Here is a 25,663-nt window from a genome sequence, read left to right on the forward strand (position 1 = left end):
ACGACCAGGCTCTTTGTCTTGCTTCTGTCAGCCTTAGGGAAGTGAGTCATAAGATTCATCTTTTATAGGACTGCATATTTGGAAAAATAGCGTATTTTTAAGCATTATTCATTTGAAGAGTACTGCGTGGCATTGACAGAGTAGCAGGAAGGTTGTTAGGGGGGCTGAAAAAATCTCTTTGCTAATAAAGAGTGAGAAGTTTCTTTCATGGCTGAATCATCTTGACCATCAATTTCTGCAGCGAGTAAACTTGGTCTTGAAGGGGAGGTTTAGGTTGGATATTGGGGAAAGGTTCCTCACCCAGAGGGTAGTGGGGCACTGAGCAGGCTCCCAGGGAATGGGCACGACCCCAAGGCTGCCAGAGCTCCAGGAGCGTTTGGACAACGCTCTCAGGCACAGGGTGGGATTGTTGGGGTGTCCTGGGCAGGAGTTAGGCTTGGATGATCCTTGTGGGTCCCTTCCAACTCAGGATATTCTGTGATTTCTTTCCATTAGTCCCTAGAACTGTTGGAGAGGAGCTGTGTGTATCAGTGCACATAGTCTGTTCATACTGGATTTTAGAGCCACTTAAACAGACTAACATCCTTGACACTGTCACATTTACCATTTGTGTTTGTTTTGTAGTATTTCAATAATGAAAAATACGAAGCCCAACGGTATGATGAGTTCCTGAAGATCTATGAAAAAGCCTCCCTGAAGACTACCTCTACTTTAGCTCTCCTCAACTTTGGCCAGAGCGCTATATTTAGCGTTGGTTTAACAGCCATCATGGTGCTCGCCAGCCAGGGCATTCTTGCAGGTAACTCATCTGTCTGTAAGCCTAAAATGAGTGTCCTTTACCTCAGCCATCCATAGCAGAGGTGTTAGTTTTAATTAACTGAGGGTTGATGTGATAGTTCATTTTGAGAGGTTTTGCTTGAGAGTTTCTTGCTTAGGTTTTGTCTATTTCTACCTCTTGGAGTATTATTAATTCCATTATCTCTCTCTCTCTCTCGATGACTCTCTCAATCATACTATGATTTTATCAAAAACATTTTAAAAGTTTAGCAGTTAAAGAAAGATCCCAGGAAAATGTCACTTCAGGAAGTTTCTCTTGAAGGTTTTTGAAAGGCACTTCTATAGATACAAATATTTCTGTGGATCTTCTACAAAGATCCTTTCTTTTTGCCGTTCTCCCTTCCCATGTTGGCAAGACTCAGTGTGTATATATACCCCTGTGCTTTGTCTCCAGTAGTTTTTTACCAATAATTCACTTTCCTTACATTAATAATGGCACATTATGAAAATAATTGCTTCTCTATGCTCTATTCTTGTCTAATTTGCTTCATAAAGTAAAGCCTGCTTGATTAGGAAGACACAGTACAAGCTTCAAATACAGTATCGGGATAAAGCTCTGCTAAAGCAAGGTGATTTTAGAGTAAAAATAATGATGCTTTAAAGACTGTTAACATCCAGAAGTGTTTGAAGGGCAGACCTTTATACCATGTGCTCTTTCTTGCATCTGCTTTGCCCTTTTTAAAGATGCCAGGGCAGGGAAGGGTTACACTGAACAGATCAGTCAGTAGGTGCAGTTTATGGCTGTTCTTAGGAAGATTTAGAATAGCTTTAAGCAGGATGGTCGAAATATGGCTTTAAATCATCTTTCTGGGCCTGTTTCAGCTGAACTGACCTGGCACTTACCTTTAGCTGGTGTGTCATCCTGAGTTTTCCCTTGATCAGCCTGTTTGATACTGAGCTGCCCAGAGGTTCTCAGTGTGTTTTAGCAGCTCTGTGGTATATACAGCATGAAAGCTCTCTCTTGATCATGACAAATTCTATCATTTGGATTTGTCTGTAATTGTACTTAAGATTGTCTTTCCTGATTTGTGCTTCCATATATTATTTCCTCCCCTTTTAACTTCCTTAGGCCTCTCTGTGGATTTTACAGCTGTACAGTCTGATGTTGTATATGCTGCTTGCCTTATTTGCCTGTGCTATTATATCTCTTAAAAAGTGAAATCCACAGAAACATTGCCGTTTGTTTCAGGCACACCTGTATAAAATCTGGGAGTGGGTTCTGGGGTTTTGTTTGCTATTTAAACATCTGGGTTTAGAAATGGGATAAAAGAAATTAGACTTGATTGACTTGATCATTTCTTTTAAGTCTTTTGGTGCGTCCTAACAAGACAACCCTTCAAGTCTCCTTATTCTCTCACACCCCTTTTGTCTTAAGGCAGCCTTTCTGTTGGAGATCTGGTAATGGTGAATGGATTGCTGTTCCAGCTTTCTCTGCCCCTAAACTTCCTGGGAACAGTGTACAGAGAGACAAGACAAGCACTTATAGACATGAATACCTTGTTTACACTTCTCAGTGTAGATACCAAAATTAAAGTAAGTAGTAGCTTATTTTCCTGAAGTATCTGGGTATTTAATAGGACTGTTTGTGGCAATGCCATCATTTCACCCTGTCCTGATCTTCCAGGTTTAATTTTTATTCACAAAAGAGTTGTGTATAAGATTGCTGTTCTGCCTCTTCTTTAAGTGCAGTTACTGCAATAGCAGTTGATATTTTTTTTTTTGTTGCAGAGAAGCAAAAATTCCTTCATGGAAGCTGTGTTCTTATTGAGATTTTTTTATTTAAGTATTCATGCCTCGTGCTTGAATTTTTATTGGTAATTAATGATGCAGACTATATTGCGAAAGAAGTTATGAGGCTGAGTGTTTACAGCAGGAATTTTTCCCTCCTTTGGGGAAAAGGAGGAGCAAACCAATGTCACTTGTGCAGCAAATTATGATTATTTTCCACATATCTGAGCTGGAGTGTCTGTCTGCCTTTTTCTGAGGTGGGAAAGGGCTGTTGTTGAAGTGTTGGAGATTAACTTCTGGGCAGCAGATAAAGTGGAGCTCTTCTTTTTATAGGACAAAGAGCTGGCTCCACCCCTGCAGATCACCCCCCAGACTGCTTCCATCACCTTTGACAATGTGCATTTTGAATACCTGGAGGGGCAGAAAGTCCTTGCTGGAGTGTCCTTTGAAGTCCCTGCAGGAAAGAAAGTGGCCATTGTAGGAGGTAGTGGGTCAGGGTGGGTAAATGGACTAAATATGCCAATCAATGCAGAATTTAGTTTCTTAAATGTGGTGCTGTGTTTGCTTTTTATTGTTTTTGTTTGTACATCAATTCTGATTGGAGATTGTAAATGGCAAACCAGGATGTAACATTAACTTCAATTCTTTTCAATTCCAGGAAAAGCACCATCGTGAGGTTATTATTTCGTTTCTATGAACCTCAGAAAGGAAATATTTATGTTGCTGGACAGAACATCCAAGATGTCAGTTTGGAAAGTCTGAGGAAGGCAATAGGAGTTGTGCCTCAGGTATTCCATGTTTCCTTCTCCCCAGATAGTCCATTTTAACAGTAAATCTCAGTATCTGGCACTGTGGTTCAGTGAAGGCCAGTCCTAAAGCAGTGGTGTTGCATGGTGACTTTCAAAGGAACTAGACTTTTTTTCCCCCCAGGAAATATTAGGTTTTGATATGCATCATCATATAGATCCAATTTCTGAAATGTGTTTAAGCCTCCCCATGAGAAACTGCCTGCAGCTTTAAGTGATTTAGCTTTATAGTTGATTACCACCCGTAATGAGTTAGCAAAGTGGTGAAAGTACACATGACATACATATTTAGGACACAAAATATATTAATCCCTTTTTTGGGGAAAGAAATTTCCCCAAACACTTTTACCTTCAGGCTTTGTGAAGAAAAATATAAGCTGTTCTGTATTGATTGTTTCACGGGCTGGGGACGGTTTTGAAGCTGTTGTTCATGGTTTCTTATTTAAAATGTGCTTCCCACAAATGCAGGATGCTGTTCTCTTCCATAACACCATCTACTACAACCTGCTCTATGGCAAAACAGGGGCCACAGCAGAGGAGGTGTATGCAGTGGCCAGGCTGGCAGGGATCCACGAGGCCATCCTGAGGATGCCCAATGGCTACAACACCCAGGTCGGGGAGCGAGGACTCAAGCTCTCAGGTTGGCTCACAGCTTCTTTGTATCCCTTTTGCTGCCTCAAAGTTCCCTGCAGAGTTTAGTCCTCAGGCTTGCTTTTAGCTTATTTAGCTTGTAGAACGGAATCATTAAGGTTGGAGAAGATCTCCAAGATCAAGTCCAACTTTAGTCTAAATCCCACCACGCCCACTAGACCACATCACCAAGTGCCACGTCCACCCCTTTTTGGACCACTTCCAGGGGTGGTGATTCCACCACTGTCCTGGGCAGCCTGCTCCAGTGCATGACCTTTCAGTGAAGAAATCCTTCCTATCATCCAACCTGAACTTCCCCTGGCCCAGCCTGAGGCCGTTCCCTCTCCTCCTGTCCCTGTTCCCTGGGAGCAGAGCCCGACCCCCCCGGCTGCCCCCTCCTGTCAGGGACTTGTGCAGAGCCACAAGGTCCCCCCTGAGCCTCCTTTGCTCCAGGCTGAGCCCCTTTCCCAGCTCCCTCAGCTGCTCCTCATAGGATTTAAATTCCAGACCCTTCCCCAGGTCCGTGTCCCTTCTCTGGACACCCTCCAGCACCTCAATGTCCTTGTAGAGAGGAGCCCAAAATACCTACCTATAAAGGCTAAATATTAATATGAAGGTCTGCAGTTTAAGGCAGCTGTAGTCTGCAAGATACTCAAAGGAATGTATTTTCAGGGGATAGTGTTAAATGAGATCATAAGTGAGGCTGGAGGTGCATCTAAGTAAAAGTTATTTTTCTCATGATCTTTTTGGGTAGTGGACTAGAATTGGGAACTTTATGTGTGCTTTGGGCCCTCTCATGCAGGAGCAGAGGGATGCAGTGGGTGCAGAGAGGTGCTGCCTGTTGCAGAGACAGCTCTGAGGGGTGGTTCTTTCTCTGCAGCTGCTGCAGTAAGGAGTCCTGGTCCCTTTGAAACCGGGGATGAGAGGATACAGCCTGTACCCAGAATGTGTGTGCAGGAGAAAGTGTGCACGGTGCAGAATGGGATTATGGAGAAACTTAGAAGGGAGATAAAATATGTGAAGCACAGATCTGGGTGAGGGAATAGAAGGTGCTAAATAGGTACTGGCAGAACTGAACTGAAGAGAATCGTGCTAACAATGAAAGATTTGTCTTGTGCTGCCTGTCTCCCCACACTCTTAATTGCTAGAAAGAGGATTTGACTGACAATAGGTTTGAAATGTCTTGGTGTTTATAGAAGAATATAATGGTTTCAGTTGGAGGGAACCTTCTGAAAATCATCTAGACCAACCCTTCTGCTGTGAGCAGGGGCATCTTTCACTAGATCAGGTTGCTCGAAGCCTTAACCTTGTGTTGAGGTTTAGATTGGATTTTAGGAAAATCCATGTTTGGATTAATGTTTGACCAGGCTGCTCAGGGCAGTGGTGGAGTCCTCAGGCCTGCAGGGATTTAACATCCATGTGGATGTGGCACTTGGGGACATGGGTTAGTGGTGGCCTTGGCAGTGCTGGGGGAACAGTTGGACTCCATGGTTTTGTGGGGCTTTTCCAACCTGAATGATTCCATGTCCCTTTTCTAAGTCTGGAGCAATGTGTGGGGTTATATTGGAGTTTCCCTCTGCCCTCGAGACTCCTGTAACGGAGCCTTTCTGAAACTGGGTTCTGCCTTTCCTCCATCCTTCAGTTTGTGCTGCCACTGGGATGGTCAGAAGCACCCACCGGCCAGTGCTTCCACAAAGGTGGTGTTTAGAAAGGGAAGGGAGTTGTGTTTTCCTGCTTTGTTTGTACTTAAAGAAGAAAGAGTATGTAAAATGCTCAGGAGAAACACAGTGGAATTCTTTTGAACTCTGAGTGGGCATCCACTGAAATAAAAGCTTCAGTTTCCTCTTTTCAACAATTAGATGGGTATTGACAAATACCAGTAGTAGACAAGCTTCAGGAATGTGTGGAGCCAAGGTACAGGAGTCTCAGGCCAGTGCTCTCAGAAATGGTGTCATTGTTCAAAGAATTGGAGATATCAAATGGAAAGCTCTGAGTTCCTTTAGTTGCTCTGTAAAAAAGTTACTGCTAATTGGAATCTACAGTTTTCTCAATAGTCAGTTGGCTCCCTAAATTCTTACAAAGGTTAATTTCAGAATCAGTTTGTTGGGCTTTTTTAGGTTGGGTGAGGCTTCTTTAAGTCTAAGGAGAACACAAAGTCCTGATTTGTTCTGTTATTTTGTGGCAGAAACGGGGAGTAAAAGCTGTGTGAATTGAAGTGGTTCTCTTTAAAATCCAGGGGTTTACGTGCACGGTGGAAAAACAAGGTTTTAGCTGTAATGATGCAGCTAAATGCAGCTTTACCAATTTAAATGGTGAAGTAGCATTTTGTGCAGTTCTCACTGTTCTCAAGGATTGATTAATCAAGAATAAAGAATGAAAAACAAGTTGTTTGGGTTATTCCAAGTAGAACCCACATCAGTGTTGGCTGATAGATGTGTAACAGGCAGAGCTGCAACAGCCCCAAATCCCTGACTTTGTGAATGGAACAGTTACTGCGCTGCTGCCCTGAGTGTGAATGGGGAGCAACATGAGACAAGTGGATCTGCTGCAAATATAAAGGATGTGGTTACAGAAATACGTCTTTCAAACATGGATATTGTCAAGCTGTGAGTTTTGAAGATGCTGTGTAGGGGAGGGAGGGAGAGAACACTAAAATAGACTGAGTAAATCGTACAGTTCTAATTGCTACTGAGTTCTGCCAAGGACAGTTTAAAATGTGAACTGCAGCATTACCACCAGCCTTTTAAATGGTTGATGAAAGCATGTTGCCTCCTGATAGCAATGGAACATTAACAAGAATATAATGGTATTAAATGGAATGTTTTGAAGTCTTGAGTAAAACAAAGGAGGACAAGTGCACAAATGTGACGCGTTTGCGTCGCGTACCAAATGTTTAGCAGATTTTAAGTTCTCAAGTGCACCTGTTTTCCTGTCTGTAAAAGTTGTCCTGAGTTATTCTTGAGTAGATGTTGGCTGTGAGAATTGTTAAGGAAGGAAACTAGTCTGAAACTGGGTTATATCAGAAACCACCAGGCTGTAGATTGCAGGCTGAAGGTGGTTTTCAGTACCATATTAACTGTTCTTGAGTGAAATTTGCCATTATGGGGTGGGAAGTTGGATGAATATCAAGGAGAGACCTGAAAGACACAATGTGTGAGCAAAATGCCTGAAATCCAAATACAGCAGGCATGGACAGAGCACTGGTGAGAGAAAATGAGATTTGTGAGTGCAGAGTTGCTGGATGGGGCAGAGCTTAGGCCAGGAAAATGGGCTCCTACTGCCAGGTGTACAGAGTGAGTAACTGTACAGCATTGTTACTCACCTGTGTGAGACTCTTGCCTTGGAGCAGATACAAAACAGTTCTCTGTCCTTTTCCAAAAGGATGAGCAATCTTGAATCACTAAATTTACCAGGGAGCAGGAACTTGTGTGCTATCTTATGTAACATGTCAGACATTTGTCAGCAGTAACTATGATGTCTATTAAAAAAAGGAAATAAACCAAGAACCAGCCCTCAAAAATCATGTCTGCTGTTGAATTTAGACTATCACAATTGTAACTTAATCTTGTTTCTTTTCTTTCCTCTTTCCCCCTCATCCAGGAGGAGAAAAGCAAAGAGTTGCAATTGCTAGAGCAATGTTAAAGGAGCCACATATTTTTCTCTATGATGAAGCCACATCATCTTTAGATTCAATTACAGAAGAGGTAAATTGGGATAAAAAATTCCAAAATTTAAGTGGTGCAATGATGTCTGATTCTGATGCTTTTCCATGTTCTTTTCCTCTGAGAAAGAATTCTGTTCTTTTTCAAGTGTTTTCTCAGCATTATTAAGAGATGCTGTGTCTAAGCTGTTGTCCTTAAGAGCAGAGCAGAGATGCTCAGTCCATCTACCTGGAGACAGTGAGGGATATCAGCTGTCTCTGGGCTATTTTCTGTTTCCACTCTGGAAGTCCCATTCACCTTGACACATTCATCCCTTGAAACTGGTGCCAATACCTCAGGTGGCCATGAAGTGTGAAGCTTTCCAATCCACTTTAGAAGGTGTTTAGATGCCATCCAGCATCCATCAAAACAGCTTTCTAAATATTTGGGACATAATGCAGGACAAAACCCCACCTTGTTTGTTGTGCAGCAGATGCAGATGAGGTGGGTGTGACCTGCAGTGCTGGTATTCATTTGTGTTCATCCACAGGAAGGGCTGTGACATGGATGTGGTGACACTGTGACAGGAACTGCATCAGGCTTCATAACAGCATCTTTGCTTAAGCACAAAACTCTCAGCACCAGCAGTAATTTCCCAAACTAATGTCATCAAAAATGAGCTAAGCTACAGCTCTGTTCACTTATGCAGATTATTGAGTGAATTTATTGACCTGTAATCACTAAATTACTTTCATTTTCCAGATGCAAAGCATCCAGAATATGAACTATACATCCATATAGCACAGCACTGAACTGTAGCACAGCTTCCTCATGGACCAGAAATGTCCACATCACACTCAGTTCTTGGATTCTTCCTCTCTTGTTTTGCTGTATCTATGCCAGAGTCATAAGCAATGCTGAAAGTTTCACAGTAGAAATGCACATGGACGACAGCAAATGAAAATGAGGCTTTTCCACAAGAGTATGCCTGGGAATGGAAATGTTTTGTGACAAAAATTTTCAGGGAAATAAAGTGGACAGTTCACGTAGGGTAGTGAGGGCACAAATTCCCAGTCAGTGCTCCTTGCAGAGGGATGTGGTTTGGAAGATGGCATAGAGCTCACAAAGGAAACACTGGATAGATAGATAGATAATTCCCAGAATTGCTCTTTGTTCCACATTGGCATAATACTGAGAGAGATTTTTTTCTTTAACTGTCATTGGAAAGCATTATTATTACCACCATGAGGAGTTCTTATTTTCAGATGCTTTTACTGCTGTTTGCTGCTTGTGCAGCATGGCTCCGTGGGGAAGTTTTCCCTGAAATGAAGTGACACTTCTCTTCCTTTGTCCCTGGGGATAGCTGTGTTTTTCTGTGAATACAAGCTTTTTTTTCAGTTTGAGGCTTTTGCAAAACCACAGATATTTCATGTTTGGAACTCTTCTGTTTCTCCTGTACGTACTCGTGGCTGTTTGTTATTGGGAAGCTGTAGCAGTACCAGAGATGTTTCTCAAAACTTATTTACAGTAATTTGCATATTTCCAGCAGCATTTTATTTCTCCTCATCCCACTCAGGAGCGTGTAAGAGTCTGTGTCTGTTCCAATCTTGCAGAACATTCTCAAAGCCATGAGGGACATGGTGAAGCACCGGACGTCGATTTTCATTGCCCACAGGTTGTCCACAGTGGTGGATGCAGATGAGATCATCGTGCTGGATCAGGTGAGGGCTCACCTGGTGCTGTGTGACTTTCACATCACAGCAGGGTTTGGTTTAGGGACTCTGTGTGTCCACTTTGAATTATTACACTCCCCCCAAGCTGCTGGAAATTTTTTGTTTAGAAATAAACCGTGTTTGAAAAGTCCAGCCCAAACTTGGCCTGTTTGACTCTCTTGTATATTGTTATTTTTATGCCTTACTATTGCATGTTTTTAATCTAACTTTTTGCATGCTTCTGTCAGATGAAGTTTCCTAATGTGTTCCCCCAATTTATGCTTCACTCTCATGGCTCAGTGAGTGTCTATTTTTCACATACATCCATTTTTTCCTCTCAGTGGAAAGAGAGAGGACAGCATGTTCTGTTTCTGTGCAGATACAACGATTGCAGGATTGTTCCACCTAATTATGTTAAAAATCTGAGCACCATCCTCTGTTGTACCTGTAGAAAAGTGTGATTATTCCCTTTCTGTAGGCTTCTCTTCTAAAAAAAAACCAACATGTTTCAACATTTGGTTCCCTAATGTCAGTGTTGAGCTGTTACCTGACACTCATCCAAAGTCCAGTTTTTTCTTTATTACCCATATCTGGCAAGAGATTTAAAATAAACAAATGTCCTTATGATAACTTCATAATTATTCTTTCAACTGATAATGCTGAAAGTACAGTGCTCTAATCTGCTGATAATAGATGTTAAATTTATCTCTGCATTCATTTTTATCAGTTGCTATTTATAAGCTTGTGCTCATAGGTGTATTTAGGGACTTAAAATACACATCTAAAAGCAAATAAATTATTCTTACACTACATTCAATGATTTCATGGACAATTAGAACAATATCTTATGAAATGGTGACATTTGCTACACAAGACTCAGCTTTATATGAATCTCAGGATGAAGTAGTGGAATAAATCACTTGCAATGCTCCATGGAGTTTTTATTTGGTTTTGATCTGCTTTGTTTTTTCAGCTTTTGCTGAAAAATCCTCTCCTAAGGTGTATCCTTTCTACAAGTGCACGTTAAAACATCTCGCAAGCATTTTGTAACGTGTCACAAGGCAATCAGCAGCTTTTTGTTTTCCATGCAAGTTTTCACAGCTTCCTAAGAGTGTGTTTTGTGTTGTAATGTAACTGTTAAATTAAAAATAAAAGCACAGCCTCGAACTGTGAAGGAGCCAGGGTGCTCCCTTTCCTGAAGGATGGGATTGAGGATGAGGGAGGCAGCGCATCCCCGCCGGTGCCCGCCGGCTTCCCGAGGCAGCGCTGACGTGTGCCGCTCTCATCCCAGCGGGATTGATGTGTTAGCAGCTGGGTAAATAAGGCTCAGGAGCAGGGATGAGACAGGATGACTGTGGCTGGTTCTGCTTAGCAGTGGTAATCACAGAATCTCAATTCCAGCACCTTTGCTGAGGTAAAATCAGAATCATTCCTGAGTGAGTAAATGTTGGAGTAATGATACAGATGCTGATGTTGTGGAGCTGAGCAGAGAAGTTCCATTTTTGAGGATTGGTCAAGAGTTACTAAAAAAAAGCCATAATTCAAAAGCCTGGTCTCTACTCCAAATGAATCACTTAAAGGATTTAAATGAATTCTGCAGTTCTGTTGATCAAGTGTATATTTGTTCAGATTCCACTGGCATAACTACTAATAGAAGTGCCAAGACCCAATTTTTTTCCCAGCATGTCCGTCAACAGATGTCACAAGGAGGTAGATTTAATTGTAGATCAGAATTTAGAACTAATATCAAAGCCGTGTGGTTGTGTGTGTAATGCTGTCCTTTCCCAGAAGGAAGAGTGGCTGGAGAATGAATATATTAGTTTAATTTGAAGTCAGTGAATGTGTCTCTTGAAGTAGGAAGATGAGTTTGGTTTTTTGAAGAGTGGTGGTGTTTCTCTCTCTGAGTTCTCATGGAATTCTCCTCTCCAACTCTTCCTTTCCATGCTGATAGTCAATAAATCCTGTCTGCTCCTGAGAACAGCCCAGAGAACTGAACCACTCACACAATTTTCGTGGTGGTGATTGCAGTGACACAAGCTACAGAGCACCTATAAAAGCACAGTTTACACTAATTGTTTTCAGGATTTGATCTTAGGTGTGCTTTGCTTTGTCTCTCTGTTTGCTCTTCTCTTTTAGCTTCTTCATGTGTGTTTGTTACCAAGCAAAGACAAATATGTGTTTGTTTTGATACATTCATGTGATCTTTGCAGGAGTAGTTGAACACCTTGCTCCTCATACAGAGGTCCACATTTACTTTAAATAACTCCTCCAGTTTAAATAGTAAAACTTTCCATGCTGGTGGACTTTAGATTTTGTCCAGGTGGACAAAAGGCACCTGCAGTCTGAGACGAGCACGGCTCCTTGCTTTCTGCTGGCAGTGCCCACACAAGTGAGTGCACTGTGCATTCAGTCTTTCCTTGCTGTCTCAAGCTCCTTCTCATTAATAACTGCTCTAATCCATACCATGAGCCTGTGGTCCATAGGCTGGCATATTCCTAAGGATCTGGTGATGTGGATTCCTGACTCACTGCCCTTGTTTTGCAGGGTAAAGTTGCAGAACGTGGCAGGCACGCAGAGCTCCTGGCAAATCCCAGCAATCTCTACTATGAAATGTGGCACACACAGAGCAGCAAAGTGCTCCACAGTCACAACCATCCAAACTGGGAGGAGAGAAATAACCAGACATCCAAAGAGGAGGAAAGGAAGAAGCTAGAAGAAGAAATTATCAACAGTGTGAAAGGCTGTGGGAACTGTTCATGCTGAGTATGATCCTGGATCTTGTATAGCAGGTTAAAAATTCACAAGAATATGGTGAAATGCAGCTCTTGTTTTTAAGTCAGCATTCAAAAACTTCTGGGTTTTGCAGTTTTTGGATTTTACAGTTTCACAGAGGGACATAATTTCAACCAAAGGAGTTCTATTTTTGCATCTTTAGGAATCTCTAATATTCAGTGGCATCTGCAAGAGCTGAGCTTTTTCAAAAACTTTAAACTTCCCAACCAAGAGTGTAATTTATGGCAATTTTTTAGGCATCGGTAAATTCTCCTGGTAGTCGCTTGATGTGGATTATTAAATTGTAAACAGACTTGTCCTTGATTTACATTATTTCTCATCACTGATGGTTGATAAATACGTCATGTTTTAATTGTAATTGGGCTAATTTGAACTCATTTGCTAGTGAGGAAGATGTCTTTTAAATTCTTCAGTGGCGTTCTGGTTTAAAATCTTCTTCCTTGCAGAGAGTAAGAACAGCCTCAACAAAATATTAGGCTTCTAGTAGCAAACTAAATACTGGAATTACCCCTGTCACCTTTCAGAAGCACCTTTCATACAGCACTATCAGGAAATGGATTGGTATCATTCTAAAGGAAAACTAACAGTATTTTTAAGTGAAAAATGAACAAATCCAAGTTCAGGATTCTGTATCCTCAACATCTGCTGTAGTAGTCAAAGCAGAATGCAGTCGCTCTTTCTAGTTCAGTCATGGTCTTAGGGAGCAATTAAGATTCAATAAAGACTTCCATAAATTTCTAGTATCTCATTAATGTATGAGAAAATGACCTGGATAATGCTGAAAGCATTGCTCTAATAATCTCCTCATTTCAACAGCCAGAACTTTGCCAGTGGGAGGAAACCTCAGTCTTTGGGATCTGCAGGACACTGCAGGTGTGTTTGGGGGGGGGCTGCAGGGGTCACTGCTGTGAGAAGGTGCCAGAAACTTCCTGTGTCCAGCAGAGCCAAGGCCAAGCACATCAGCAACAGGGCAATGCACTGCTGGGATCATGGACTTAGGAAGGGAGGAAAAGCTTTGTAAGTGTAAGAGCACCTGCAGCCAGAGAGAGGAGTGGGAACATGGGAGAGCAGCAGCCCTGCAGACACGAGGGCAGGGAAGAAGGAGAGGCAGGAGGAGCTCCAGGTGCCAGAGCTGAGATTCCCTGCAGCCCATGGGGGTCCACGGTGGAGCAGAGATCTGCCTGCAGCCTGGGAAGGAGCCCATGATGGAGCAGGAGGAAGTTCCCAGAGGAGGCTCTGACCCTGGGGGAAGCCCACACTGGATCAGGCTCTTGGCAGGACCCCTGGAGAGACTGGAGACTGGGGACCCATGCTGGAGCAGCCTTTTCCTGAAGGACTGCACCCTGTGGCAAGAGGACACATGGAAAAGACGCACTGGGGCAGGGGAAGAGAATGAGGAGGAAGGAGCAGCAGGGACAAGGTGATGAACTGACCACAGCCTCCGTTCCCAGCCCCCTGCACTGCTTGGAAGGAGGTGGAGAATTCTGAAGTGAACTTGAGCCTGGGAAGAAGGCAGGGATGGGAGGAAGGTGTTTTAAGATTTTGTTTCATTTTCTCATTACCCAACTCACGCTTCTAATTCACAGTAAATGAAGTTAATTTCCCCAACTGGAGTCTGTTTTGCCCATGACAGTAATTGCTGAGTGATGATCTCTCCCTGTCCCCACCTCATCCCATGAGCCTTTCATTGTGTCCTCTCCCCTGCCCAGCTGAGGAGGGCAGGGATGGAGAGGCTGGGTGGGCACCCAGCATCCAACCCAGGTCATCCCACCACCACAGGATTGTATTTTTAGGCTTTGTCTCTCCAGGGAAATTCAGTGTCTCTTTAGCATGAGCTATCCTGGTGTAATGCTTCATGTTGAATTTAAGAATTAAAATCTTTCTCTTGGATGCTGAAAAATAACTTTGTTATTTCTGGGGAATTACACCGGTATAATTACACTGATATAATTACGTTTGTAAATCAGATGCAAGATTTCTCAGTGTGGGCACTAGGGAAGGGCTGAATTTGGTGCTTCTGGAAATGTAATTGCAAATAGCATTTATTTTTTTGTGTTATACCCTCCCCTACAACTAAAAATAGGAACATAACTTAAAAGGAGTGAAACCTTGCTAGTTACTTATTTTCTCTCTCTTAAAATGATAGGTGAAGAGACAACCTGGCATCAATCTCCAGTTAAAAATTATTTTAAAAGCACTTTAATTTTCATCCTTGGAGTGCAGAAGCAAAGTGAAGTCCAGTTAATGTAGTGGCAGTGCAGAATTCCAGCTTACAACCTTCCTGTTATTTTCCGTAATTGTCTCCTGATTTAGCTGCTGACAGCAGTGAGGGGACTGTAATGGTGCAGTTATCTCCCAACTGCCAGAAAAAGCAAAGGTTTATTGAAAATCTTATTTATGAGGAATCTCCCTTCCTGCATTGTGTCAAACCCCAAACTATGGCTCTTCCCTCCCCGTTCTGCAATAGCTCGTTTTTGGAATTAATCTGTGCTGTTCATGCAGCAGGTAACAGGCAAAGGCTGTAAACAGTAGTATTTCAATCCTGTGATTGTTTTCCTTTTGGCATAAGGATTAGAAATGTCTCTGGTCTGAATGTGGAGGCAAAGGGGTTTTCTCAATGAAAAGTTTTCCATGTTACAGGGCTTGGACATCCCAGAAAGCCCCTACAGGGTGCACAGAATCGGGAATTGTCTCTGAAATGTCTGGAATCAAAAGCCACTTTAATGCCAAGTCTGATTGTGTTTGTGAGGGGACAATTTCAGATGAAAGCTGATGGATTTTATCACTGGGGATGGACTTTGCAAGAACTGAGAGTCTTGGGCATTGCAGTTTTGGGATGAGGACGGTTTTCAGGTGGTAAATGCCAGGAATGATCAATAATTGTTTAAATCTGTAGGGTTTGATGCAGCTCTAAGGCCATTACCTGTCTATGCCATCTTTTTGGTGCCAGGGGATGTGCTCCAGCTCTGTCCAGCTTTAAATGGAATGACAGGAGGCAACTCTGGACAAAGAGGCCAGTCATACAGTAGAATATGTGTTTTAAAGAACTGCAGTGAGTTTCTGGAGATGACTGAAAACTTTCCCATGTCATGGAGTTGCTGCATAAACATTCCTGGCTTGGTGGTGGCTGTGTTGGAGTGAATTGCTGTGGAGAGCAGCAGCAATACTGGGTGAGTCTCCTGTCTGCTGCAAAGCCAAACTTGTGCTGTTTTTTGGTTTTTTTTTTAATTTTATCTGGAGTTTTTATTCCTGTACGGTGACTCCAGAGTGTCACTATTGAAGCAGATGCTTAAAGCAGTGAATGGGAGAGTGATGGCTTTGGAGAGACTCAGTGTAGCACACTGACCCTTAGGACAGTCTGCCTGGCATCTCTCAGAAAAGCCTTACAATTCTCACAGAGACAGATTGATCTGGGGGCTCTCTCCCAGCCTCAGTAATTCTGTTCTGCTGCAAACTGAAACATCCCTTTTCTAAACAGCTTTTCATATTCTGGACTCGTAGCTGGTTGTTTTTCAAAATTCAAGTTATCTACTCCCATTATAAAACCTTTGCCTGTAATTTTAGAGTAGAAAAAGCCATTTATTTTTTTTTCTTCATTTTCTGTTTTTAGAGGAAATGTGTTTGTAGAAAATGGACGTTAAAAAGGGGCTGCTGCTTGCAGTGTGTAGTGATCTGTTAACTGTGAACTTACAGAAATCAATCCTAATTCCCATGTAAAAACTTTTTATGCACCGGGTATCAAGTCACAACACACAAAATTTGGGCTATTTTAACCTCCAAGTTAGGAAACTTAATGAGTGATTGGCAGGGAGGTTGTGCTTTTTCCGGGTGCATGTTCAAAGCTTACTCCTTGCAGACGATCCCTCAGGTTATCTCAGCTCTTCTGTTCCATGGAGTAATAGTTACCTACATCTCTCAACACTGAGATTTTGTTCAAGTTTCTTTTCAGAATGGAAATGTAAAACTGACATTGTAAAGGAAGGTGACGTGTTCCAGAACAACACAGGCAGCTCGGTTGAGATGAGATTGTGTAACCCTTCCTCTGGAAGACTCCTTACCCCGACTCCTGTCCTTCATCTGTGTGTAGATAATTCTTACTAAATAAAGGATTTATCTTTGTGAATAGAAATGGCTGTGCTGTCACAACGGCTCTTCCAGCTTTGCAGTGATTCCCAGAGGAAACAGGCACTGGTATGGAATGTGAGTCTTACTTCAGCAATTGTTTGTGGTGCTTGGTGGTGCCAGTGGAGCAGGTAACCAATCCCAGGGTGTGGGTTGGCAGAAGGTGACTGAATTCCAGGTGATCCATCAGAGAGGAAAGTTCATGGATCGCACCTGGGTTCTGCCCCCACTCAGCTTTCACAGCCCCTGCATTTGTGTGTGGAGCTGCAAAACCAGGTGAGGAGCTCGTGCTGGCTGCATCCCCCTGATGGGAATGAACATGCTTGTGAGAAGCCTGACTGTTTCTTGCTTTAAAACACTGTATTTTTATAAATGTAAACTCTTAATGCGTGATCAGTCAAAGCAGAGCAGTTTTAAGAATCTGCTTGAGCCCTTGACATGACCTTGTAATCACTGACTGGATTTCTGCTTGCAGCTGCAGCTCATTATCAAAGCAGAATGCAGGAAATATTTTTTTGTTGTTATTAACTGCACTGCACTGCATTGATCTGGGCCACAACAGCCACTGTCCTGCTGTCACTGAGCTCTGTGTGGTTGTGCACCATGGATGGGTGGATGGATGGATGGATGGATGGATGGATGGATGGATGGATGGATGGATGGATGGATGGATGGATGGATGGGTGGGAGATCCTGGAGCAGCCTGGGGTGTTCCCAGTCTGACTGGATGAACTTCCAGCTGCTGTTTCTAAGGGTTTATTTGGTCTGCCTTTAAATCCTGTAATGGTACTGTGCAGGAGTGTTCCGTAGGTGTTGCTGATGTTAATGGAATGGCCACGTCATGGATGGAAGGGCAAAAGAGATAAATTTTAGATAGATATATAATAACGTATAGAGCAGATAGAATTCAGCTACTTCTTGTCTTTAGTGGATAAATCTGATGTCTTTATAAGAAAATCCTTAAATGGTTAGTTCTTGAAAACTATCTTTTAAATTCCTCCCAGGTGACTTTTGACCAGCTTCTGCAGATGTTGGGACTAAACTCAGGGAATAACCATGAGCCTTATCCAGCCTGGAAAACCAGCAGAAACCTTGAGAGAGGACTTCTCCAGAGGCAGGTCTGCAGGCTGGGGTTGGGATCTCCCTCAGATCAGAAGTGTCAGTTGTACTAAGTTGCACAGTGGATTTATTAGTTGAAAGAAAAAGAACCAAAATGCTTTATTGGTGTCTTTGGACAGAATTTAAAACAGCACCCCCAAAGCTGAAAGAGTCATGTAACATCTCAGCTCCCCCACATTCATTTCCAGTTTCTAATGCCCTTTATAAAATTGTCAAGTAAAACATTTTAAGTCACACCAATGTAAACTGGTAAAGTCTCAGCCTTGTGCTGGAGAGGGAGAAGGAAACAAGTTCTTCCCCTCAATTATGGAGAGGAATGAAGAGCCTGGAGCAGAATACATCAGGTGGTGGGGTGTCTTTGAGTGCCTTGTGCAGTGCTCTGCAAGTGTCAGCTGAAGATTTTCCCCACATGCACACACCAACAAATATTTAGAAAAGTGGAGGTTGAACAGATGAAAAGTTTCCATTTTAGACTCGTTAGAGAAAATGGAACATGAAGGTCAGTGTGTATTGGGAGAGAACCATTCAAGAACAGCAATGGAGGAATTACAGAATGGGCTGTGAGCTTTTAAAACATGGAAATACATGTTCATGTGTTTTCACACAGAGTTGTAAAAATCTTTATTTCTTCAGTGAATTGAAAATCTTCCTGGCTTTTGAAGAAAGCAGATAAAAGATTCAGCTTATTTACAATTAAAACCAGGGAATGTTCTCTGGGGAAAACAGTGTTTGCAGAATCTGTAAAAGGTGATGAGTGATATCGCGTGTCGATGCCGCTACTTGTGATTGCAGGAACGTAGGATATTTGGCAGGATACAAGGGAGGGGGAAGAGCACAAGGCACAAGTATTTTAGGCTGGAGTTGTTCCTTCTGCCTTGTGGAAATTGCTTCACTTCAAAAAGCCCACACAAGGACTGTGCCGGTAACACACACACACAGTGTTTCCGAATCTACGGGGTAAAAATTAATGACCTGATGTTGTACAATACAGAGATTTATTTTTAAAAAAAGCAATGTTTTATTTTACAGTAGTTAAATGTCAGAGGAAGAGAAATTCAGTGGTGATCTTGGGTTAGTGGGAAGATTTTCTGAATTCAGTCCCTTCACTCCAATCTGAGTGCTAATCTGGGCCCTGCATTACAGTAGCTGCGTGCAGGGGCCCCGTGGGCTTTGTGTGTGAGCTGATCTCTCCTCCTTAGACATGACCTTACTTTGTGCCTCTTCTTCCTCCCTCTCCCCTTATTGGGGCTGTAATTCTATAATTCTCCCTAAAACGTTTCCTGTCTATAAACTGGAGGAAGCATTAGCAGCTTCTATCTTAGAGCTGGGCTTTATCCCACATGTTCTGTGGAGAGGTGCTGCCTCCAAAGGTCACCTCGGTGGGATGGGACACTGTGAAGGCTCCTGTGCTGTCTTGGGACCTCTGTAGCCACAACCTTGCAGGGAGAGGTTTGTTCAGTGAAATGCTGCTTGGGGAGCTCTGGGACAGCCTCTGCATATTCCAGTTTGGGCTTCAGGTCACCTGAAACAGCAGCGTGCTCTGACAGCCTGCTCCAGGTGGTTCTTGTCTGCTGAGGCTCAGGTGTTACTGGGGTTCTCCAGGTGTCTCATTTTCAGCAGCATATCTGGGTGAGGTAGCTGTGCTTCCAAAATGCTCAGGGAGCTTTGCAGACAGCAGCCCATGCACATGATTCCCACAGAGTGGAAAGATCCATTGGAATGCCACGTCCACTAAAAATCAGTGTTTAGCAGAACCCTGCTTAGTGCTGCTGCAGAGAGCAAACCTGGCTGCTGAAGGTGTGTTTGGGTGCTGTACTGCTGCAATACGTGGAGCAATTGCATTCAGTCTTCTGCTTCCTTATCAGTCCCTGGAATTTTTGATGTTAGAAATCTCCAGCTGACCGCAGAAACCTTCTGTCACCAAATGTAGAACTCCATGGCTAAAATGTTACCTCCTAGAGAGCAGCATGAGCAAGATTTAGCCCATTAGGTGGGTTTTTTAATAGTTGCTGTTGCCTGACCTATGTTCCCAGCAAAACTGGTAGTTGGAATTTCCAGCAGGTATTGAATTCTCAAATCACAAAATATGTTGTACCAAAAAGTGGCAGAAAGTTGCTTAAATATTCTTAAGACTTTGTGCAACTCATGTGCTAGGTTTGTACACAAATTACTTTAATTCTGCCAGATTTAGCTGGATATTTCCACGATGCAATGGCATCATGCTGGGAAGAATTTATTGGCACAACAGCCATGTGTCCAGCATGTGCTGCTGGTGTGGGGTGTTTAAAACACTTTGTATCTTCTCTTAGGAGATGTGATTCACAGGTGAGTAACGCTCTCAACTCCTAATTCATACAGGAAATGCCACACCATCGAGCCCTGGTATGCATAAATGTACTAAGTGTGTCCAGTGAAAACGGAACAACAGAAGTTGGGCTGCAGCACTGAAATGACTTCCTGATGGAAATGGTCCAGGAATCATTGATAGCAAGTCAGATGCAAATAGCACTTGTGAAAACAAAAGGGAAACACAGAAAACTACTTTTTACTGGATGATCAGCTCTGGAAGCTGAAAAAATGTGGGTTTTGTCAATTATTATAAATTATTATTTGCTTTATTTTAATTGAAGGCCCTAAGCTTTCTAACTCTTATTCAGCCTGCTGGGAAGCAGTCAAGTTCCAGCAAATAAATGTCCGTGTGATTCCAATAGGTATCTAGAAAAGCAGATCCTCCAAATGGCTGTTTTCAGACTTGATATCAGAGTCTCTGTGGAAATTCCTTCAGTGGGATATAAGCTCACATCTAATGGCAGTCTCTGATTTAGGCCAAAGCTGCTTTACTGACACTCGAGCCATCCTATGGAGATCCTGCTCTAGCTAAAAACCACACAGACTTTCACAGCCCATAAATCCCACGGAATACATCTCTTAAGTACTTTACTCAAAGGAATGTTAAGCTCTTTTACTAAATCTACAAATTACAGCTATTTGACAACTCTGAGTTTACAGTCTGACAGCTCACGTCATCAGTCGGAACGGGATGAGCGGAGTCAGAGGCGGCATCGCTTGCTGCTGACTTGCAGGGATCTGGTAATAACAATCCACTGGAAAATGTTGGAAAGCTGTGACAGCCTGGGAACGGTTTGTGACATCTGTTAAACACACTTGTTTTTACTCCCACTGACTGCAGCGAGATGGGAGTGGTATTTCATGGAAAAGGAGTGGTTGTGTTCCAAAGCAGGAGCCAACAGTCTCCCTCGAGGACTTGTGCCACCATCCAGGTGAATTTCTATACAAATGACCACATCCCAATACTTGAGGCAGATTAAAAAGAAGTTTCTCAACATATTGTTTCTCCCTGACTGGTAATGAAGTGAAAGCAGTGGCCTGTGAGCTCTGCAGGAGCAGGAGAGATGGGGGAGGCTGGTGAAGCCCTGGCTGCTGAGTGCTTTGGGGTGCCCAGTGCTGGCAGCGTGGGGAGTGAACACTCACTAAGGGCTTCATGGTTCAGAGCAACTCAGCCCTGACTTAAACTGAAATGTGCAGTGGCAGGAGAGCTGTAAACTCACAGGTGCACCGGTGTCATCAGAGCATAGGCAGCCTGCAACACACAGGAGGCAGAAGTGTGAGCAGCCAAAGAGAAGAGCTCTGTCTTTCTAAAGACTCCCTGGATGAGTTGTGCCCTGTGACTGAATATAGGGTTCCTTGAAGTGCAACAAAATTTATGATGTTTTGTAGGCACCATCTACTTGTCTGAATACACACTTGGCCTGAAGTTCTTCCTGAACCTGCTGTAAGACCTGTGGGAGTGGTGGCAACAGGAACTGAAGGAAACACTGCTTTACCAGGTAACGGCAGCACAGCCAATTCAATTCAGCCAGTGCTGCTCTTTAAAATAGGTGCAGAAAAGAACATGGCTGTAGAAAAACTGTTCTTGCTGAATCACCCAACTGTTGCCAACTTAGTTTTTGAATCCCAGACCCAGTTTTTGCATCACAGACTGTACAGCAGAGGTGGGCAGTGGCTGTGAGTGTGGTAATGAGTACAAAGGGAAGCCCTTGGCATTGTCTGAGTGCTGAGTTGCTGTTCAGCCAGAGGTTTATCTGAAACCAACGACAGTCTGGGATCAGCCTGGCTGAGGCTGATTGAAGTGTTTGGTTACCCACTGACTATCCATAAACAGAGGAAATTAAATAATTGTTATTTAAAAAATCCAAACCCACATAGAGGATAAAGCTTAACTTTTCCATTCTTTCCAAAGGCTTCTCCAGCAGTCTGTGGTGTTTTTCCAGGGACTCCATACCTTCCCACCAGCCTTGGGGCTGATAAGGTATGAGAACAATATAATCTGTGAATTCTCCATCTTGAAGATCTTTTCCCACCTAAACAATTCCATGATTTTGTAATCCATAAACAAGCTAGGACAAATGAGGGACAAGTTTGATGCAAGCAGGGTATGGTTACCTAAACCCTGGTGTTTTCATCCACTGAAAACTGAGTGGTTTATGCCTGGGAAGTGCAGAAGTGAATCTTTTCAATGTCTGTGACCTTTTCTGTGAGAGTTGCCTCAAGTCCAACGTGAACACCTGCAGCCAAGTCCATTGGTCACACACACCTTGATAGCATCTTCTTAGTGAGGAGCAGGAACAATGTAAGGAAATGCTCACACAACTGAGAATATCTGTTTGTCCTATAAGGAAGATATCTAAAAATGTCCAGACTTCAGCCTAGATGAATGTCTGTGGATCTCAAAGTCTTGGGACTGCCATCACAAAGGACACTATAAAAAGGTTGGAAATGGAGAGGCTGCTGCATGTCCTGTGGATAATTGCCTGGCTCCGTGTGCCGTGTGCAGGAAGGTCACTTCACACAGGCAGTGCAATTACCTCCTGGACAAATGGAAAATGAAATTGCAACTTTGTGTGTGATTGTCAAGAACACAACCCAAAGTACTGGCTGTGAGCAGAACCTCTGCCCTCTGCAGCGCAGGGAAGCTGGCACTGTTCTCCCTGGAAACAATGGATTTGAAAACGTCCCTCTTCAAATGTGCCCTTTCAAGGTGTCCAGTGAAAGATGATGAGCTGCTAAGTGTTTACAGTGGTTTCTGCAGCTCTCAGTCTAACAGAGAAATCTCATCACCTGAGACCTCCCAGGGTACTAGTGGGAAGCTAAAATTCAGACTGAGTTTAAGCAGAGCCCAAGCTGACAGCAGATACAGGGCTTAACTACAGGGGATGTGATGCATTGGACAGGGATTGAGTGGTCCTATGCTGTCAGGATGGACTAATCACTGAGTTAGTGTTTTTTTTTTTTTTCCTTTTTATTATTCTTATTCAAATTAAGGGCAAGAAGGAAAAAAAAAATCAGTATACCAGCACTGTGTTGCCCAGAGTGGGTGGGTTTCAGAGGACACAGAGGTGCAAGTCCTGTCCTGTTGCAGGTGGAGGCAGATGAACGGCAGGTCTTCTGAAAAGCAACAAAAAAAAATTCACGGAGAGATTATAAATTACAAATTTTTTTAAAAACCCTTGGTTGTAATCACTCAGCATATAAAAAACTCCTTTTGTTTTAACTTTACTCTTAATTCTGGGGAAGGTAGTGAGGGATGCAGGAAGTACCTTTAATTTGTATTTCCTGTCGTGTTTCTTTGTGTTGTTGAAAGCAAACATTTGGCTTAAGGAAGATTTGCACAGGTGTAAAGCTTTCCTTGTATGAATACTCAAACAAATGGGGGTCTGTCACTGAACTGCAATTTAATAATTTTTTTAACAGGCTTTGTTGGGTTGGAAAGCATTTATTCTGTTAGGCTATAAAATAAAAGGATTTATCCTTAAAATAAATTGATCAAAAACCTCTTGTGGAAATGCTGAAGCTAAGTGGAAGGTTTCCAGAAAAATCGAGCATTATTATGATTTTTTGAAAGTGTGTGTAAAATAATCCAGTCTTCCAAAAAGATGCTTGAAGTTGTTTGGATAGAGTTGGCATCTGCCAGAGTCGAGTCACACATAAGATAACATGATTGACCATTTTTGGCATGGGATGGGCTAAATTGGCTCATCTGTTGGCTGTCAGTCTCTTCTGAATTAGATCCAACGCTTTGTAGGCACGTTTCCATCTGGTTAAGTTTAGGACTCAAGCTGTTTATATATTAAAAAAAAAAGTATTTTGTACCAATAACAATTTCTAGAAAAAGGTTTTTGCTTATGTTCCATTTTGAAACTATTTGGTTTTCTTTCCTGGTTAAAATAACCTCCTGAAGAGTGAAAGAAGATGTGCCCATGTATTATGTTAAGACCCTTGAAACATGCAAATAAAATGGAAATAAATTAAAATTTTTATATGTGCATATTTAAATATATGTATATATGCATGCATATCATTCTGTAATATGTGACTCCTCTAAATTGGAAACCAGATTTTAAGTCTGCTAATATTTTAACCATGTGCATTAGGAAAGGAGGATGAATACATGCTGTTACACTCACATTGAGTCTTTCTAAGATTGGCCTTGCATTATTTTTATTCTGAATATTCGCCATCTGGCACTGGGAGCTGCAGTATTTAGTGCCACAAATAATAATGAAAAATATGGTAATAGCTTGTGATACTTTAACGTAAAAATATAAGACAGAGGGTATAAAGCTCTGGGCGTATGATCTTACAGCTGCCAAAGCATGTTGTTCCCTCTGCCCTTGTTTTCCATAAATGAGTCTTTGATTGGAGACAGCAGCAGTAATGGGAAAGTCATTGGTTAACGCACATTAATGAAACTGCGTTACTGGAGTTAATGAACTACAGTCCTGAAGAAAAATGAGCAGGAAAAACGCCAGGGTTTGTGCCATTGTGTTCAGGTAGCTGTGGATGCATCCAAGACACACCAGGAAAGTGTCTTTAACTCCAGATTCACCTGAGACAGAGGGGCCTCTGTCTTTTTCACATCAGACAAGCCCCATAGACATGCCTGAACTTTAAATGAAATTGCCTTTTCCTTTTCTCTCCCCCCATCAAAATACAATGAGGAGACTGTTGCATATTCAGCAAAGCTGTTGTTCTTGCTGCAGTTAAATTGCATAATTAGATGGGGCTTAAAGAGCTGAACCTCGGTGATTGTGCAGGCTGAGGCAGAGGTGAATTGCAGACCAACTCTTGGAATTTACCCAGGTGAATTGCAAATCAGCTCATGGAATATATCCAGGTGGATTGCAAACCAACTCAGGGAACTTACTGAGGTGTTGGTGCTTCAGGAAAATAGTTCCAGGATGTTTGGATTCAAAGGCCACGGGCATTTCCTGAACATTCCTTTCAAGAGTACAGAGGAATTTACCTTTATGATTTCTGTAAGACTGGGTTTATTTTTGAAGACTGGCCAAGCGGCTCTGGGGATGGCAAGAGCTCTGTGGCCATGTTTTGTGGCTGCTCTGTTGGCATTAAAATCAACCACTTCAACCAGCTCTGCTCTGTGGGATCTCTGCTCACCACTGCAGCATCCTCTGCACTTGAAACAAGAGTGTAAAGCACAAGGTGCCTCTGGGCACAAAGAGTTTCATGTTTCCTGTAGAAAGGAAATAATTTATAGAACACTACAAGTAACAGCTCCATCCACAACAAACTGGACTTGGCTCTGCTGGTCTGTGCAGCTGCCCCAGAAGAGCCACAGTGCAACGGGAAGGATGGAAATGTGGAAGAGAATTTGAGTTTCCAGCTGTTACCAAAGAGTCCTGGCCAGCCCTTTGGGCTCTGCCATCTTCACCCAGCAGTTCCAGGTGCTAGCAGCAACTGGCTTTGAACTCTGGGATGCCCAGAAACTGCTCCTGCCCCTCTGCAGTTCATCCTTGCCCATCATGGATTTACTGCCAGTGAGAAGATCAAACCTGCAGTGAATCCACAGCAGCTTTTGAGTTCCTCATGTCCTGATCCCTTTGCCTTCTCCAGGTTTTGTTCCAGCCTGTGCTCTGGCTCACTGCAAATACACCAGGCCACGCCTGAGACTTTCTGGTTGTTACTGGTTGCTTTTCTTCTTGCCTTTTTTTCCCCTTTCTCCCCTGCTAATGCAGTCACCTCCCCTGAAGTGGCCGAGGTTGTTATTCCTGCCAAGGGAAGGAGGGCACACAGAGCCTTCTGTGCACAGAGCGCTCGCCTTGGCCCAGGCACAAATGGGAGCTTTTCTTTCCTCCTGTTCAGAAGGCACCAATAATGAGGTGCTTGGCCATGGAAACTGGTAAGAGAAATGCACAATTTAAAGGAAGATTTACAATATGAAATTGAAATGTTGGGA

General features: G+C 42.8%; 2 protein-coding genes across 8 annotated transcripts in view; both read left to right on the forward strand.

Moving 5' to 3' along the window:
• Nucleotides 1–16,276, forward strand: part of ABCB7 (ATP binding cassette subfamily B member 7) — a 39,624-nt gene extending 23,348 nt beyond the window's left edge. The window contains exons 9-16 of the mRNA XM_069015685.1: nt 625–799; nt 2,213–2,370; nt 2,899–3,062; nt 3,224–3,353; nt 3,840–4,011; nt 7,602–7,705; nt 9,256–9,363; nt 11,899–16,276. Of these exons, the coding sequence (XP_068871786.1) occupies nt 625–799; nt 2,213–2,370; nt 2,899–3,062; nt 3,224–3,353; nt 3,840–4,011; nt 7,602–7,705; nt 9,256–9,363; nt 11,899–12,117 (1,230 nt within the window). The 3' untranslated portion in view covers nt 12,118–16,276. The remainder of the gene's footprint in view (nt 1–624; nt 800–2,212; nt 2,371–2,898; nt 3,063–3,223; nt 3,354–3,839; nt 4,012–7,601; nt 7,706–9,255; nt 9,364–11,898) is intronic.
• A 25-nt stretch (nt 16,277–16,301) lies between these two features.
• Nucleotides 16,302–25,663, forward strand: part of NEXMIF (neurite extension and migration factor) — a 177,243-nt gene continuing 167,881 nt past the window's right edge. For 3 of the 7 annotated variants that reach the window (XM_069015674.1, XM_069015680.1, XM_069015681.1), the window contains exons 1-4: nt 16,511–16,545; nt 17,274–17,387; nt 19,747–21,236; nt 21,650–25,606. The gene's annotated coding sequence lies outside the window, so the exon portion shown is untranslated. Of the gene's footprint in view, nt 16,348–16,510; nt 16,546–17,273; nt 17,388–18,824; nt 19,379–19,746; nt 21,237–21,649; nt 25,607–25,663 lie in introns of those variants that run through there. The other 4 variants (XM_069015675.1, XM_069015679.1, XM_069015676.1 and 1 more) reach the window with 4 other exon arrangements.

This window comes from Aphelocoma coerulescens, chromosome 4A (assembly GCF_041296385.1).
Source record: "Aphelocoma coerulescens isolate FSJ_1873_10779 chromosome 4A, UR_Acoe_1.0, whole genome shotgun sequence".
In the NCBI taxonomy this organism is placed as follows: domain Eukaryota; kingdom Metazoa; phylum Chordata; class Aves; order Passeriformes; family Corvidae; genus Aphelocoma; species Aphelocoma coerulescens.